Source organism: Mugil cephalus, chromosome 14, assembly GCF_022458985.1.
Source record: "Mugil cephalus isolate CIBA_MC_2020 chromosome 14, CIBA_Mcephalus_1.1, whole genome shotgun sequence".
Lineage (NCBI taxonomy): Eukaryota > Metazoa > Chordata > Actinopteri > Mugiliformes > Mugilidae > Mugil > Mugil cephalus.
Genome location: NC_061783.1, coordinates 12,262,662 through 12,280,589, shown reverse-complemented (window position 1 = coordinate 12,280,589; position 17,928 = coordinate 12,262,662). Strand labels below are relative to the sequence as shown.

Sequence of the window (17,928 nt, the reverse complement as noted above, 5' to 3'; positions counted from 1 at the left end):
GATACTTGTAGTCCTCAACGACATCCAACAACCAGTTAAAGATGTTTTTATTCTATTTGGTGGAGGCCAGAAAAAATGCTGATTGGTACCACAGACAGATGTTTTTTTTTGTGTGTGTGTGTTGGAATACATTTTAATACTCTATAAAACCCCAAATATTTGGTTATTTCGTGTTTATTTTCCTCTAACAAAACTATGTCTGGAAATTCCTGAGTTTGGCTCTGTGTATTGTTTGGGCAACGACAAGAAATGTGAAAAAAATCAGTACAATTTCTACAGTTTCTATAGTTTTGCAGACTTCCTCATTGTTCAGCATTGTTTCTACTGAGTAACATGTAGTTTGTAAAGTAGGAAACATTCTTCTTTAATCTGCTAATAGCAGATCTTTGCCCTAACATGCCCACAGTTATTTACTTCAATAGTTATTTGCTGCAGCACAGCAGATGATAGTAGTTAAATGGAAGAAAACAAAGATCAACGCCCTCTACTGGACATTTGTTGTCACTGACGTGGTCTAGTAAGTCTGACATGGGCGTTTATCCATAACACTGAAGCTTAAACTTTTTTTTTAAAAAAAACGAACAAACAAAAAACATCAACAGTTGTCGATGTTTGATGCCAGATTTATTTTCCAAATTTAAACAAGAATTCTTAAAGAAGAAGAAAAATTACTAACAGGGAGACCTCTTTTGGTCTAAAGTACAAGTACTGCAGAATACCAGGTGAGTGCACATACCTGAGACCTTGTGTTCAAATGTGTATGTTTTGTTATATGTTTTGAAGATTAAAGCAGTTTCTTCCAAAACGAAATAACTTGTTTTGTCACTATATAATTTATCTGTGATGTTATTTGATCTGAAGTACATAACCAGTAATACAGTAAAGCGTTTCTCTCCTCTATACTGTATTTTTTCACTGCTGAATGCCAATGCACCTTTCTGAATCGGTGGGCTACTCCTCGGTCAAGTACTACTACACGAGAGAGAATTGATCTTATGGTGTGCCACGCTTATATTGTAGCTCCAGTAATACTTTCTACTTCTTAGTTGGAGGAAATACCATTAGCTCCAAATAAATCTCCTGAACTAATATCAGTGTTGTAAGTAATTGTTTAATTATAGAATAAAAACTGACAAATTTAATTTAATTTATTAAAAACAAAAAAGATATATAATAGTAAACTTAATAATCAGTTAACATGTTCTTTTTAATCATAATAAATCATAATAATATTCAAATTGACAGAGACTTCCTGTTGCGATGAAAAGGTCAAAGTTCAAACGAGGGCGAGGGGGCGCACGCGCGCTCTGAAGATGGTAGTCACAGCCGGTTACAGCGGTAAGCTAGCTACCTAGCTACAGGAGCTAGCACTATAACTAAACACTACAAATACAAACACATCTGAACGAGTTCGAAACGAGTTTTTATTTCAAGAAGTGATGAATCGGGAAAGAAGATAATTGAAGTTGCCGTCAGAGGAAAACGCGGACGTCGCCTCCAGGTGGCGCTGCTCAGAAACTAAACCCACCGACTGTGATGTGGATCTGTCAGCAACAAACGAAGCTTTCTGACAACAACAACAACAACAGGTATGAGACGATTCCCAACTGGTCATGTTTATTGCCATGTTAATACTTTATGTTACTGGGTAAATCGATGAAGAATTCACTGAAGAAAAAATTCCGCAGCTCGTCTTTTTCAGAGCAGCGTATGTAGTAAACTGATGTTGGGCAAATACTCTGAGCCCAGTTTACGTCAGATTTTAGACAGGATTTCAAGCACAGTTGTCAAACATGAGGCCCGAGGGCCGAAAGCTACTGAATGGTTGGATGTGTCATTGTGACTGTAAAGTGCTTTGATGAAAAAAAAACAAAAAAACATTTAACTTCACTTGGACTACCCCTTCAGACCCTGTGTCCATCACAATGGACATGACATATTTGTGCCTCTAAACCAACAAAAATGCTGTGTGTGAGTCCTGGCGTCCATTGTAATGAACATAAAAAATTTCTAATAAAAACATGAGTTGGCAAAAAAAATAAAAATTCCCTTTATTTCTATGTTAGAGAGGAATTAAATTCAGTTGGACATTTTTTTTTGCCTATAAAAAAAAAAAAAAGGCATGTCTGAAGGGGTTAAGTCACTTTTTTGTGGCCGTCTCTTGTCTTTGATCCGGATTGCTTTCATTTTGAAACCTTGAGTGTTTGAACTTCTTCAGAGAGTCCGGCCTGAGTCTGAAAACCCCAGCTGATGTTGGGAACGGGTTTCTGTCCCCTTGCCGTCCACACAGTTGCAGTTTGACTTGGAATTCACACACTTTATTTCCCAACTTGAAGACAGTCGTTGCAGATTAAGTTGCGCCATCGTCTTCTTGTAACGTGCTGCTAGTGGCGATTTTTGTGAGCCCTCTTTTGGTCAAGGAAAGGTGCAAGTCATGCGTGGAGTTCGTTTTAATTTGCCCGCTTATTTTCTCTAATGTTATAATGTTATTATTTAGGGGCTTTTTTGTGGCAAATACTATTCTAGTCTGCTACCACCCTACAGCATCAGCAAGCAGAAACAGTTCTTTTTCTCCTGCTTCATATTTGACTTTAAAATTCAGGGTCACTGTTGTATTTATTTTACATCTCGTGGAAGTTTTCGTGTCTCAGAAACGATTGACCTCACAACGCACCGAAGCAAAGCTCTTGCGATTATTTGCTTAAGCTTCAGAAATTCAGAAAGCAGAACCTGGAGCTCCCCCCCCCGTCCAAGTTCGACAGGAAGAAACCTTGAGCAGAGCCCAGCTCATATGGGGGGAGCCATCTGCTTAAAGCTGGCTGGGTAGGAGGAAAAGGTGGAGGTGGGACAGAAGAGAGAAGAGAGGGGAAGAGATGAGAGCCATGAGCATCAAGGTAAATCATGCTGCATATGCAGGTGCCACCTAAGGTCATGTCAACGGCATATTTAAAAATATTTTTTTCTGTTTATTTGCCTGCATAGAAACGAATCGTGTTGACAACTCATAGTCCCCAGGAGCCACTTTGCTCGAAATACCTTCATCAGAGAAACTCTCCTCGCGCTGCCTCTCTCTCTGCCTAAGAGCCTGTTGACCCAGACAACATCCAAGACTCTCATTTACCTCCAGTGGAGGCTCGCGCTGTCGGAGAAGGGTGAAGATTGTGCTTTTCCACGTGTTCCTGGAAAGTGCACTTTGCTAGAGCTGCAAGGACAGCGACTGTTGCCGTTTCTCTTTAATCTGCCGGTTATTTTTGCAATTAAAAGCACCCTGTGGAGCTTTTGATCACTGGAAGCTGTGGAGCAGTGTTTATGTGGACAGCCGGGGACTCAATATTAAACGAAGAAGCATCAACTTTTTTCAAGGACCTAAAAGGTTCCCTCAGGCCATTGGTTGGCTGCATTTTCTCCGTTTTGAGATTAGGCAAATTAGTCCACCAAAAACTGCTGTTTTTACACTTGCTCTTTGGTTGATTCTTTACAACAACTTGTTCCAATCTTGCCCAGTAGGTGGCGATCATACAGAAGGCATCACTATGTGGTGATGCAATTCCCTACCCCTAAAGTTCCTATATTTTCTAAAAGTAAAATAATGCAATATTTGCCTTGGTTTGTCTATTAAACATCACAGAATAGTGACATCTGCTCAGGTCCCATGGTGATCCCATCTTGTTTTGTCAAATATGGAAGTTTTAAAGATATACAGTGCAAGCAGCAAGATAAAAGCAGCAAATCCACACATTTCCAATCGCTGCTTATTAGTTTTTGTTGCTCTATATTTTAAAGACTTGATTTCAGCTTAAAGTTTTACAAAATATCTGTAGTACAGTCTGAACATTTGAATGTACACTGACCGGGTGCGACATTATGACCACCTTCCTAGTATTGTGTAGGTCTCCTTTGCGCTTCCAAAGCAGCTGTGACTCATCAGAGAGTGGACACGGGCCTCCCGAGGGCGCCCAGTGGTTTCTGGCAACACAATGTTGTCGGTGGGAGTCTTTGGGTCCTGTGGGGTGAGGGGAGGAGCCTCTGTGGATCATTCCACACATACCTGATGAGTTAATTTGGAGGCCAGGTCAACACCTTGTGACGCCCTTTTTTTTAGTTGTTCCTGAACAGTTTTTCTGTGTCTGTGTGTCATCCTGTTGGGGATGACTGCTGCCATCAAGGAGTGTCATTGTTAAGGAGTCGGGGTGTCTGGTCTGGCCTAGGTTGGTAGTACATCCAGCATCTAAGCAACATCAACACAAATGCTAGTTCCCAAGTTTCCCAGGAGATCATTGTATTGTCACAAGATGGTTATTTGCTTCTTCTGTCAGGGGTTTTTTGTAGCCGTGGTAACTAATGATGAGACACCAATTAAGGGCTTGATTAAGATAAATCCCAGCAAGTTTTCTTTTATAAAACATAGAGGATTGTTCAGTTGTTGTACCCAAAAACAAGGGTGTGATATTCACTCAGCACCATCATCCGTCCTGACACAAAGCTGTAGTTTACCGTGTCTCCACAAGATCGCAGCAGAGATCCTAACTTGATTTTATTTTCGGCCACATAACATTCCAGGTATACCTGGAATTAGAGATGAAAGGGGAACATAGCAACCCTGTTATAAGCCCTTCTCCCTCCACAGGACGATGATCAACACAATACCTCGCATTCCTTGAGGGATTTGTGTTTTGAAATAAATCAGGTCAAAGAGCCATTTAAACAGAGGAGTCAGTTTCCATTGCATCAGTGGAGCGGTCGCCCGAGCCAACAAGTTCCAGGAAGAAGAAAAAAAGAATTCTTACTCTGATCTCGGAGTGGAGACGGTAGCAGGTGCTTTACTGTCAACTCTCAGATCTGCTTCTTCACTTCCTTGTGTGGCTCGTCTGAGATAAACAGGGAACTCTGCCGCCTACGTTATTTACGCTTTTTTCCTGTACGCTCCACATGGAAACTCCTGAGCAAACCACACAGCTTTCACTTTAAAAGCTGAAACCCCCACAGGGATATTTATTTAAACAACGCCGGTGTCATTACAACCATTAAGCACGGTTGTCTCAAAATAGTCTCCAAACCTCCTACCAAATGCCACTATTAGCTGCAGTTTTTCATTCATTAAATGAGGTCATGGAGGTTCAAGGACGTATCTGTTTATGCCTTTGTGTGTTTGTGAGAGACACCCAATGAAGAGGTTGCCGTCATAAAGAAGTTTGTGACTCTCTTGTTTAAAGGTTTAAAGGATTACGTGGTTGGGAAACTTTAATGATCTCGGATCAAGAGGAAGGATGAAGTTTACATTTGAGGCCAGGGGACAGAATGAGCTCACACAGTCTACCTGAGTAGCCTCTGTTAACTGTTGTGCTTCGTACAGTTGTTCATCACAAACCCTTCCTATAACTGGAACTTTCAGTAAATACACTGACTTGATTTCTCGCCGCTCGTTAAGCAGCAAAATGTTTGTATGCTAAGTAACAACCTCAATGAGGACCAGGCTCCAATCTTCAAAGGGTATATTTTGCATTTTAATCCCTACAAATAAAACAAAGTCTGCGAGGGTACGAGTATGTGCCTGACTGTCACCATCAGGCTAAATTCAAATACATATTGTTTCGAAAGATTAAGCTTTTTCTACATTTACGCCTAGCATCTACACTTGTCTAGCATTTTAGGACTTGTTCTAATTTAGTTGTGTTTTAGTCTGGACGATAAGAGACATTTGCAAACAATTTCAAATGACCCGCTGTAACACAGTGCCACCTCCCGGGACACCCAGGGTCGCTTCTAAAATTGTCTTATGTTGCTACTCGACGGTGAAGAATTGTCTTAAAGAAAACCCAACAAATCCGGTTCATTGCGCCCCATCACAGAAGCCTTTTCTGGAATATGTCAACATTTACTGCTAGGTGTTCCTTCAACACGAGTATGAAGTACAGACATTTCTGACCTGACTGTCTATTCTAGCAGCTGTGCTTTTAAATTATGCATTTTATTATGTAACTACTGTTCATATATACAGAAAGAAGTTCATGGTTTGAGCGACTTGCAACAACTCCGGCGTCCGGCAGTCTTACCAATCCTATATGGAGCGCTTTGTTGCCATGTTTTAGGGAGTGTTGTATGAATAGGTTGGGTGGTCGAAGGTAGAAGACCAAAATAAACATATTAATGTCGCCCTAAGAACGGCTTTTAGGTGTGTTCTGCTGCGTTCATATGAGCCGCGAGGGAGCGACCAGCTACAATACATTTTTAATGGAGGCTGACGTCGGACACAACACGACGGTGAAGCCAGCTACAACTTTTCCGTCGCTCCTCTGCCTCTGTGACGCGTCGACCAATCACGGACCTTTGCTTCACCTGTTGCCATGTGATCTTTACAGTCAGTGCCCGCCCCGGTGTCGATGACGTCGCTTGAATGGCACTTGAACGTAGACTCTGCCACAATGCTGTCAACGGTGGCCAAGTTGTAGCTTTTGTTTCTCATAGTGTGAAGGCCATTTATTTCCATCTGCTTCATGTCTCCATAGCTAAATCTAAGCAGCCACGTTTATATTGAGGGCACGTATCAATTTCCTTATTAGACTCTCGACACGACCAAGACTAATCTACCTGTGAGTGCACAAGTAAACAACTTTTTCTCACACCTTTACCACCACCAAATCACTTCTCAAACACGCCCTTCCCCCTCACAGACGCACACACACGCATTTCTCCAGATATAGTCACTACTTGACCTACCACTAGCCTACTTTTTAGGGGCCCTACTGTCATTCCCAGAGGAGCCCAGCTCTGATGTGTTAGGCAATCGTTGCCTTGGCAGTTTCCCAGCAGCTGAGACACTTCAGCTACCCTGTTGATACCTAATCTGACTCTTGTGCTCACAGGCGCACACACACACACACACACAGTCAGGTATGCACGAAAACACACCCGCACAAAGCTTACGCAAGCCCCGGCCAGCCATGCCTAGGGTAGTCATAACACATGGAGGGTGGAGACATGCCAAGCTCTCATAGGTCAAACAAAAGGTTCACAAGCAAAAGTGGATATGAAAGAAAACGCGTATTTGACTTTAAATTGCGCCGTTGTCCGGTGTTTGATGAGTTGACCCGGAGTTCCACTTGTTACCGCTCAGGCGGAAGAAAACAGAACGAGAGCAGCTCCCCCTTGTGTATTCCAGGAAAAGACACTGACCCAGTATTGACATTTGTGTGTTTGAGGAGTTAAATGTTACATTACGCAAAGGTCAGAGAAGAGTAAACGGTTAGAGGCAGAGATGGAGAGGGAGTTTTTCCCTCTCGCGAGGATGAAATTGAAAGCGCTGAGGGGGAAGAGAAAACGCATTGTTCTCACATTGATGAAGGGCTGTGGGGAAAATTCTTGCAGGGGAAACCTTTGAGGCGCGCGGGCGAGCGGGGCAGGTGTTTGAAGCCCCGAGCGGCGGCAATGAACGCAAAAACAAGCCGTGTGAAATATGTAAAAATGTGATCTTTATTCAACAACTCCACACATATTTAAAATATACATATTTACACGTTTTGTACAATGAGTATAACTCTCGTGTGTAACCTGTGCGGACTAATAAAAGCCTCTAGGTTGTGTCACAAATACATAATTCACAGTGCAATATGACGATTGTGCACCCGTGTCAGTTTACTCTACACGTCACGTGAACGCGTGACTCACTCTACATGTATGTACTAGAAATTAAATCATAAATTACTTTACTGCGAGGAACATTTCAGATTGTCACAAGTCTCTCTTTAGGAAATGGTTAAAGAGCAGTTTTGTTAGCCGACTGCGTGACACTAAAATCAAATGCACAGCACTTCTCAGGTATGCCAGATTTTGTACCGTTGGCAGCATCGTTGAATCAGAATGAAACAGATGTCTGAGGACCAGTAATAGCTGAAAGTCGTCAGCTTGTCACAACATAAAGCATAAACTGTGGCGCAGCATGTCACTGACTATGAGGACCAGTCTCCATGGATCCGCAGCTTTCAACTGAATAAAAAAAAAAAAAAAATGGAAAAGGGGAAGAAAAAAAAAATAGAAAAAGTACCATTAAAGCGGTGGAACCGTCTGAACAGATTCTTCCAGCCAAGGTCAGAAACATTCTCTACAGACACGCTCGAGTGTTGAGTCATCAACAGACAACCATCATCGAATATCGCCTGACTGCGACTGATTCAGAGTCATTCAGTTTATGAAACACAGTGATACGGGCACAACACTCGGCTCGGCTTTGCTAGGTTGACATAATGTTCCAGCGGAGATGAACAAAACAGGTTCAACTGCTCAGCTGAGAAAGTCTTGTTTTTTTTTTTTTTTCTTCTTTCCGATTTCGTGTTTCCTTAAGTGGATAGCTGACACGTTTCCTAAAATCTACAAACATTGTTAGACCGAGTTAAAAAATCTGTGTATCTTTACTTCTGAAATCCCCGTGTTGCCTTCAGGTGTAAGAATCATCCAAACATCTCTGTTGCTGCCCAGGCATGTGACCAGGTCTCTAAAACCAGAGTAGCTCCTAGCATTTTATTTCAAACCAGAGGCCTTAGTGTTAGGTTTTGCTGTGGCTAACTGCACACAGGCGGGATTGTTTACAACATCAGATCAGATGCTTTCTGTTTGTAACCGTCATATATTGGGTATTTAGCTTTGAGCGTGTTTTATAAACGCTTGATAGTTTAGTTTTAACAGCTACAAATTAGGTCCACCTTCCTCCGTCGGCCAATTACAAGGACACGCGTTAGCCAAGTGTCACTGTTAGTTGCTGACTGCGTGCGACACGCTTTTTCCCATCTTACACCAGTAACACCCTGCCTTTCTCAACCTTCTGTGCATGGTGTGAGATTTGTAAATGCTCTCCGTTCGCGGAGACGTTTGCCAGATTGGCAGCGAGACACCTTTCGTAGTGTCCCGCTGAGTATGACACATCAGTCCCCTGCTAACCATCTCTCTCGCTTTGTGTCCGCCTCGAGACGTCGAGCTCGCGCTTGGCCTTCCTCGACTTGATCGGTGAGTCAGCTGGCGGAGCCCGCAGCCTGGTCAGAGAGTGAGAGGAACAACATCCTGGTCTCCTCGCCTTCCCGTTTCAAGATGCGTGTAACGCTTCGCGAATCCCCACGAGTTCAGGCCGAGAGCGGGCTCCGATGACTACCGTTTGCCAGGGGTTTAACGACTGTGATACACGTATTTTTAGCGCAATCTGGCAAATTCTGAGTCACTGTTATTTCTTTTAGCACCAAATAATTTCTAAAACACACACATAGAAACACAATGAACGATCATTGTGAACAATGCCCTTAGCAAGTAACATGTATACGACAACAAAATACAGTACAGTAAGTTTTGTAGAAAGCTTGAGGGTGTATGTACACACAACAGTACACAAATGGGTTTCTAAAAAGTGCCAATGTAAAAAAAAACAACAACAATGAATCCCTCATAGCAAAATGCTGATTTGGTCCCTTAGACTGACTCGAGTCCGTCAGCAGAACAGATCGTCATCTTCCTCCACGTCAAATGACGGCACCATTTGTTCCACCGGGCTCACTTCCTGCTCGCCCAACGCCGCTTCCTGGGACGACGGCGGCAGGTGGAACCACGGGTGAGCGAGCAGCTCCGCCGCCGTGAGTCTCTCCCAGGGTTCTTTCCTCAGCAGGCTTTGGAGCAGACACTTGGCCTTGGGCGACAAGCCCTCGGGCAAACAGCACTGGCCTCTGCGAATTTTGGAAAACAGCGTCGCCGGGTCCGGGTCGTGAAAAGGGTAGCGGCCGACCAGCATGGTGTACAGCATGACCCCGAGGCTCCACATGTCGGCCATCTTGCCGGAGTAAGGCGTGGAGCCGCTGAGGATCTCTGGGCTGACGTAGGCGGGGCAGCCGTGCGTGTCCGACATGGAGTCATCGGCGGGGTCCTCCAGGACGCGGCAGTCCTCGAGGCTTTCTAGTCTCACCTGTGTCCTGTGGAGAAAAAAGTCAAAATAAGGTCATGGTGTGGCATTTTAAAGCACAGGAAAATGAGGAAAAGGTTTTGTTCCGTACATAAGCGAACGTGTTCTTCTTTGAACATTTGTCCCACGACCACAGCTGCAATAAACAACTTGCACTGTGGATTCGGACGAATTCTGAGAGGATCTTTCCCTAATCTGCGCAGCTGACAGATGGACGGACAGTCACACACATAGCGTAGATTAACACAACACACGCACCAGTGAACTTAATATGACCCAAGTACACCACAGTGATTCCCATTTAAGAAACGGAGCTGCCTAAGCAAATTTCCAGCGACTTCCTGGCACTGACATGGCCCCATAAACACACATATAAATATACTACTCCAACACCCCCTCCTTCTTCCGTGCTCTCACACACACAATGCTATATTTAGCCATGTTAATGACAGGACGTACATTTAGTCCTGCACCAGAGCCGCTGAGATTGTGAGAGCGTGTTTGTAGAATGACATATATACCAGTGCTCACAAAATGACTGATTCCGGAAAAAACAGAGCATATAATGGGAAACTCTTGACGTCCCCAGGCCCCAAAGAAAAAACAAAAAAAACCAAAAAAAAATCCAGTGACGGCACAAGCTATGCAGTGCTTTTAATTAAAAATTAACTTGTGACTGATATTTATGAGGGGGTTTTTTTTGCAACACACAAACGCACACGAGCAGTGTTCTGGTTTATCTCGCGCTCAGGCTCCGTCGACTCTGAGAGACACTTCAGTTGTCAGACGGAGTGACGGTGGGAGAGGAGAGGAGCAGATAGCCGCGGACGGGGGATGAAAAGAGTGACGGCCACTGGGAGCGAGACCGAAAGTAAATGATATTTAAACACCGAGATAGTGGAGGAGATAAGTCGGGAGAGGAGACAGAGAGATGGAGACAGAAAAGGAAACAGAACAGAAAGAGTTAGAGGGGTGGAGAGAGTGACTCATCCTTCTGTTGAGAGTACATATCCTCCTCCTCCTCTCTCCCTCTCTCTCTTTCTCGAGCCGGGGCTATCTGCACCTGGGTCCCACACTTGCGGCGCCAGCCATCCCATAATTACCCTCAAATGGCTGTTGCCACATCAGTGACGCACGGGAAGGCTGGCCCGACAGTGAAGCTCTGCATGCCTCGCAGTGCTAGTCACCTTCCCTAAACTGGCTTTTCCAACTGCACTGTGTGTGTGTGTGTGTGTGTGTCAATGAAGATAGCATTTGTCAAATTGTTGTGACTTTCCCCGGCTCGAGTGCTGCATTGTTGGCCGGGACACTGCACCGGAGCTCGAGACACGTCCGATTGTGAATTTTAGGAGGAATGTTTGACGGACCGAATGAGGTCACGCCGAGCCGCGGCACCGACGCGAGGAGACTCGCGCCGGTGCCAGCCTGCGATTGGGCGAGAGCGGCAGCGCACGGAGCGGGTTCCATTATGTCACGCGGACGTTTAATGTCATCAGCGAAACCTGCGGGTTTGTTTTGAAAGTCGCAGCGGCGTCTGTTTTCGCGGCGCTGCAGCGCGTTGCCAGCGAACCATAAAAAAAAAAGAAGTCTTTGTTTAAAAAGAAGCTGTCATCCCACTACTTTAAGGGTCAAGTGGGTCTTGTGGGTTGATCTCCCAGCTTTAATGCTGCAGCGTCTCCACAGCCTGCGCTGGATTGCAGGCGCGGAGACATTTAAACTCGGCAGCGGATCGCGGCTCTGAATGGATAATCGGCCTTCATACAAACATGCATGTATGGACACACACAAAGAAAGGAAGGGAGCTATGCAGCCTCCCTCCTCTTTCCCCTCTGCACATATATACGCTGTGACTCATCGCTCTGCAGCCGTATAGCTATCACAGGGACGCAACCGACTTCGACTTCTCTCGCTGGCTGTCTGCTCTCATTCATCCGCCGTGACCCTGCGAGCCCAGAGGTCACGGCTGGAGAATGTTACTGTTGAAAAGTCTCCATAAAAAGGGGCCTTTGGAAAGCCGAAGGGGGGGGGGGTTGTTGTGTGGGATCAGCGGGCGCTTACAGGAAAGAGAGTGACGCAAGGGCAAAGAGGCGACAAATAGTTTTGTAAGCAGGGGTCTTGTGTGTCTTCCTCAGCAGAACGCAGCACTCAGAGATGCAGACATAAAGGCGCACATACGTGTGTGTGTGTGTGTGCGCGCGTGGGCGCGAGTGCGTGGGAGCCGGTTCGAGCGGGTAGCGCTTTGAACTCCTCTTTCGCGGATGAAAGTGCGTTTGAATGAAACCTTGTCGGAGGCACCAGTCATTCTGTAGCGCGGCTATGATGTAATTTATTAATAAATAATGAGCAATAAATATATTCCGAGATATAGACCGCAGAAGGGTATGATTGTCTCATTCAGCAGCCTCGTCTCGCAGCTCTGCCAAAATACCACCCACCACATTCTCGCATGCACACAAAGGCGCGCGCGCACGCACACACACACACACATGCAAAGCAAACACACAACATGCATACAAAGAGACACGTCGAGAGTGAGAAAGGGAGACAGACAGAGAGGGCGAAAAATCTGGGAATCTAAGCAGTCTGCCTCCACAAGTACAGAACCTCCTACTCTATCTGTGCCCACATCGATATCTGCACACATGGCCTGTGTGTGTATCAGCTGCTGCCATGTTTGCTCCCCGTCTTCGCTGGCATGTGCTGCCAGACTGCAAGGATTTAACTTTAAGAGCGCCCGGATGAAGTTAATTCATGCTTTAACCGGATGCCACTGAGAATACTCTACGAGGAAAGGCGGACGGTTTGCAAAAGCGAGGCTTCGGGTGTTGGGAAACGCACCTTTTTTCATCTGAAAAGACGAACTTGCGCAGCTTGAGGTCACCCAGCACGATGCCCGTCTGATGGCAGTGCGCCACGGCCTGGGCCACCTGACGGAAGAGCCTGCAGGCGCGCTCCTCGTCCAGCCGGCGGCAGCTCTTCACCAAGGTGTGCATGTCCCCGAAGTCCTTGTCCAGGAACACGTAGGCCTTGCGCTCGCCGAGGATGATGTCCCTGACGCCGGCCACGTTCTTGTGGGACGGCAGGACCCCGTAGGCTCTGATCTTTTCCTGGTACACCCCCATGTCAAAGACCTGGAAAGGAAAAATGAGAGTGGAGGAAGAGGAAGGAAGAACAAGGCAGGGTTAGGAACAGAAGGGGAGGAGGCAGTGGGTCAGCGTCTTCTTCTCAGTGATCATTTGAGGAAACAGCCATGCAAATTTGGCAGCGAGATAACAAAAGGAAAAAAAAAAACAAAAAAGGCGTCTGGAAAAACAAGGGTATGCTTTGATTCCAGCTCAATACACAGCTTTTGCAAAAGCATGTCAAATGAATCACCGGAGCGTAAAGCGATTAACTTCATTAATGAACAAAGCCAAGAGCCTGCAGGTCTATCATGCAAAATAAACACACGGATCTGGAACTGTGGAGAGCTCCATCCTTATCTAGACGGATCCTTCTCATGATAGTCCCATTTTTTTTTCTTTTTTTTTTTTTTGTGCCACACATGTTTGCATTTTTGTGAGTCACAGCGTGGCGTATTGCGGTGACGCGTATGCAAATGAGCCCGGTTGGGTGACACAGTGTGAAGCCATGGAGCCGGGGATAGGTGCACTCCGATAGGTAGGCTGTCTCTCCACAGCGCAACGCAGCCTAGCGCAGCTTTGGTAAACACATTTTTTAAAACGGACCCTTATATAGTTCAGCGTTTGAACATTATTAAGCAACGCTGTTGTGACACATTTCGCGTGAGAATGACACTTGGTGAAAAGGGAAAAAAAAAAAAAAAAAAGTCAGCTAAATACGGATGACATGTCAGACGGGCTGTTGAGCAACGCGACGTCTTGAAACATCATTCATTCAAAGAAATTGCACAACGACCGGATTGCGCATACCTTACACAGTAGCTCATCGCCGGTGTCGGTGTTCATCGCGCTGTGCATGCTGTCCCGGTCCGCCAGAGGTAGAAGCAGGAACGGTCCTATCCTGGACGGTCCCTGGTGGGTCGGCGGGATCGGGGTAGAGACGGGGCTGACGGGGGAGCCGGGAGAGGTACCGAGGAGCCCCTGCGCGTCCCCGGCTTCTGCGCCCAGCCTGGCGCATTTAGCCGGCGGCTGGTCGTCCGAGTCCAGCCGCTTGTGCGCGACTCTCCCGGCGCGGATGCAGGTCGCCGGGCTGCTCCACTGCAAGTTCATCCTGATGTGCCGATTCACCATTAAAACCAAAAAAAAAAAAAAAAAAGGAAAAAGAAAAGAAAAAATCTTTTTCCTTTATGTGTCCTTTCCCGTGATGATTACAATAAGCTACAAACTCTGCGCTCCATTCCTCCGTGTGAGATTCGGAAACTTGAGCAGGTTCTCGGATGATAATCCAACGCCTCCTGGAGAGCAAATGCTCGCGGCTCTGACGCGTGTGTAGTCTAATTTTTTGTTGAGAAAATCCCGATCCCTCGGAGCCCACTGTGGGAGAGACAGAGAGAGACAGAGGGAGAGAGAGGGGGGAGAGAGAAGGAGAGACGCCTCACACTCAGAGAGGCTGAGAGTGAGTGAGCTCTAGTGATGTTGAGCTCTGAGCTCAAACACTCCGCCCGACCAGTCCAGCCTCCTGGTGACACAACCATTGAGCAATCCTGTAACGGCACCGACTCCAGCTCAGCCTCGGCTCTGATGACACAGCCCACTGTATTACCTTTCACGGCAGACAACCCGAGCATATGGTTCAGACATTATCCTTCCATGTCTGTCATGAATCTCCACATTCCTGCTCTCCGAGATTTTTGCTGATACCAAAGAACCTGAGCGGCTGTTTTTTTTTTTTTTTTTTTTTTTTTTTCTCTTTCTCGCAATGAAGAAATCATCTGTTAGTTATCAGGGCTGCCTCATCTAGCATGCACATGCTTTAGACAATAATTAACAATCTTTAAATCTGACTCAGTCCTTCCTTAATGTTCAGCTTTATTACTAGTTGTAACCGTTTCTCCGCGGACCTCCCGCGCGGCTCCTGAGCCGTTTGCTCTCCAAATGTTAGGCCTCCGGTGTGAACTAGCCCGTACAAAGCTCCAGTGTAAAAAGCCCTAACTCTGGCTGTAACATCACCATGATATTTTCCCATGCTGGGCCTGTTTGTTATGTGGATATGACTCACCCCCATAAAGCAGTAGTGGTGCCGGGCTATAAGAAGCCACATAAAATATGCTAGCGTGGCTCCGTAAACAACATCATAGCAGCTGGGCTCCCAGAGACGCCGATCTTAACTTAAACTCTACTTATACACAACGAATGCGACTAACTTCTGCGAAGCCCGTGCGAGAATTATGCAATATTCTTGAAAAATATAATCAGTGAACTATGGACTGTAACTGCAGAGGAGCTGGAAATTGAAGAGTGAGGCGCAGTAAATAGGTCAGCTCAAAAGCATTCCTGTAATGAGGAGTCCTGAGATGAGTTTACGGTATGAAGCAATTATAAATGTGCATGTTTGTGTGTGTTCGCCGGGGTGTGTACACACGCGTGACCATGCGCGCGTTGCGCAAGAGTTCTCTCTTTTTTTTTTTTTTTTTTTTTTCCACTGCTTTATATTGAACAAGCGCAGTGGCTGCAGTTAAGCGTTCACTAAAAACGCAGGGCACCAGCTGGCCTGTGTGTGTGTGCGTATATGTGTGCGTGCATCACTAATTTATCACCCACCCCGCTGACCGTGTACAGAAGCGTGCCGTTTCTAACGCGGCCCCCGTCCGCGAGAGGTCACGCACTGAACCAGTTCGCCTCGACTCCCTCGCCAGGGTTCACGCGAACCTGTTTCTGCGGGGCTGTCCAAACATGGACGAGCTGCAGATTCCACAAGAATGATGGCTGTTATTTTTAGGCGAGCGCGCTCTTTCTTTGTGCAGTGGTCGTCCCACGAAAGAAAAAAGGTGACTCACCATCTGATTGATGTGTGTGTGTGTGTGTGTGTGTGTGTGTGTGTCGGTGAGCCAGCGCGTTTGTCATGCAGCAGAGCAGGCACTGGAACAGGTTTCCCCTCTCTGTCTCTCTGCGGTCCCTCTTTCTCTTTTTAAAAAAAAAAAACAGGATGAGCAGTCACCGTGGGAATGGGCGGCAGCGGTCCTGGAGGCCGAAAGGTTTATTGTTATCAGATAATTGGTGTGGACCATCAAAGCGGGCGATGTTTAGAGCTTTGTTTGTGTGTGACGCAGGCTTTAGGTGTACACTGGAAAAACTGACTGGCTCGCGTCGGCCGTGATTAAAGCGCTCGCGTGCGTGTCTGTGCGATATGGGTGATGTGACAGTTTCTATCAGCGCATCCGAGAGTGTATGTTGAAATCGCGTTAATGTTTCACAATATATATCATGTTGCTAAACAGCAGGTTGTAACATTATGAAGCCGGTCGGTCAGTGTGTTGCCTCGTGGCTCTGTGCTGCGTGTGTGTGTGTATACAGTGTGTAGTTTGTGTAGGAGTGTGGCTGAATCCCCATACCAGTGAGCTGGAAGAGAAAACAGTATTCAGGGCATGCTCTCCCTTGTTATAATTAGCTGAGTCACTCACCACTGGCAGCAGTAAAGAGAGGCTGGGAATTGATCTGCTCTGAGAATAGTTCATGTCTGATCTGGCTGACAGCCAGCCATCACTGTGAATTATTCTTCATTTAGGCTGATCTGTCGCAAGGCAGACGCACGCATGCAGAAGTTAGAAGCGAGCACAGCAGCAGCAGCAGGACTGGACAGAAATCAGGACTCGCAAAACCTCCTCAGAGTAATATCTTGATCTAGTAAAACCTCAGTGAAATAGCCTTTAAATTGTCCTCACCACAGCCTCACATTATTCACCGTCTCGTGTTGACACTGGAAGCATGGCAGAATAAGCTGAACCAAGCAAATAATAATTAAAAACAAAAAAATCTCTCGCAAAGTATATGCATTTTGTGTTTCCACAGGAGAAAAAGAACAAGTGACATTAATGCCTTTGTTCTATTGATGCTCCAAATCACGTGGCCGACTGTGAGGGACAAAAGAAAACAAACAAAGGCAAAACTTCAGAATGCTCTAAGCCGAGATGGGAACAGTATTTATAGACGCTTAAATCTACTTCGTGCTGCTTTTGTTGAGTTCAGATGAAGTCGTCGCAGAAGCTCCGACGAGAACAATGTGACATGAACGCAGCCGCAGCCAAGACAGTGAAACCACCAAACTGAACCAGCTAAATGCTATTCATCCACTACAGCGCAATTACATTTTTTACACTTAATATCCATTAATATCTGTTGTACACGTTGTAATCTTTGTTTATAACACTGTAGCGATGAATAAGTATCCTGTAGGTGCACGCCAGTCTAGGTGCGCTGTAATGCAAACGTTTCACCTCCTCTGCAGTTGCAAACAGCAAATCAGCTTTTCTTTGACAAAGTAGCACGTCTTTGTAATATATTAAGCGTTATAATTCCAGCCAAACTTTAAACCCACTGACACCTCAAAAAGGGTCACTTGAGGATAAAAGGAAGTAGGGATAATGTATGCAACAGGAGCGTTTTCACACGTTCGTAATCTTCCTCTATTTGTTTGATACCGCCTGCTGCCGTGGTTTCTTTCATAAATCTTTTTTTTTTTCTTTTCCAAATGTCGGAGTTGCCTGCTATTATGATTGCGTCCCTGGTCAGCTGCGAGTTTCCCGGGCCCAGCGCAACTCGGGCTGTAAATCCTGCCTCCAGTGCAGAAATGCAGGTCTTAACGCCGTGAGCGCGCTGCACCCCGCTGTTGTATTGTATATCTTGACACGAGCTCCTCGACTGTGAACTTTATGAACTCGACCGTTGTGGTCTCTTCCGGAATTAGTCAGCAGCCCACAATAACCACCTCCACTGAGCGTGCCTTATATTTTTACAACCTAGATTGACCTCAGGGACGATCAATCAGACCAGGAGCTGAGATAGAGATTGTTTCATGTGGAGGGCCTCCAGACT

The 17,928-nt window shown here is 45.8% G+C and overlaps 1 protein-coding gene and 1 long non-coding RNA gene across 2 annotated transcripts in view; one reads left to right on the top strand and one right to left on the bottom strand.

Annotated features, from left to right (window-relative positions):
• The first annotated feature begins 1,274 nt into the window (after window positions 1-1,274).
• LOC125019745 overlaps window positions 1,275-17,928 on the top strand; it is a 49,986-nt gene continuing 33,332 nt past the window's right edge. The window contains exon 1 of the long non-coding RNA XR_007114119.1: window positions 1,275-1,589. This is a non-coding gene — a long non-coding RNA (uncharacterized LOC125019745). The remainder of the gene's footprint in view (window positions 1,590-17,928) is intronic.
• Window positions 7,448-15,205, bottom strand: trib1 (tribbles pseudokinase 1). The gene is made up of 3 exons (XM_047604705.1): window positions 13,867-15,205; window positions 12,773-13,065; window positions 7,448-9,944 (listed from the first exon to the last, which is right to left on the bottom strand). Exons 1-3 carry the CDS (start codon window positions 14,185-14,187, stop codon window positions 9,470-9,472), a joined length of 1,089 nt encoding a protein of 362 aa, XP_047460661.1. The 5' UTR covers window positions 14,188-15,205; the 3' UTR covers window positions 7,448-9,469.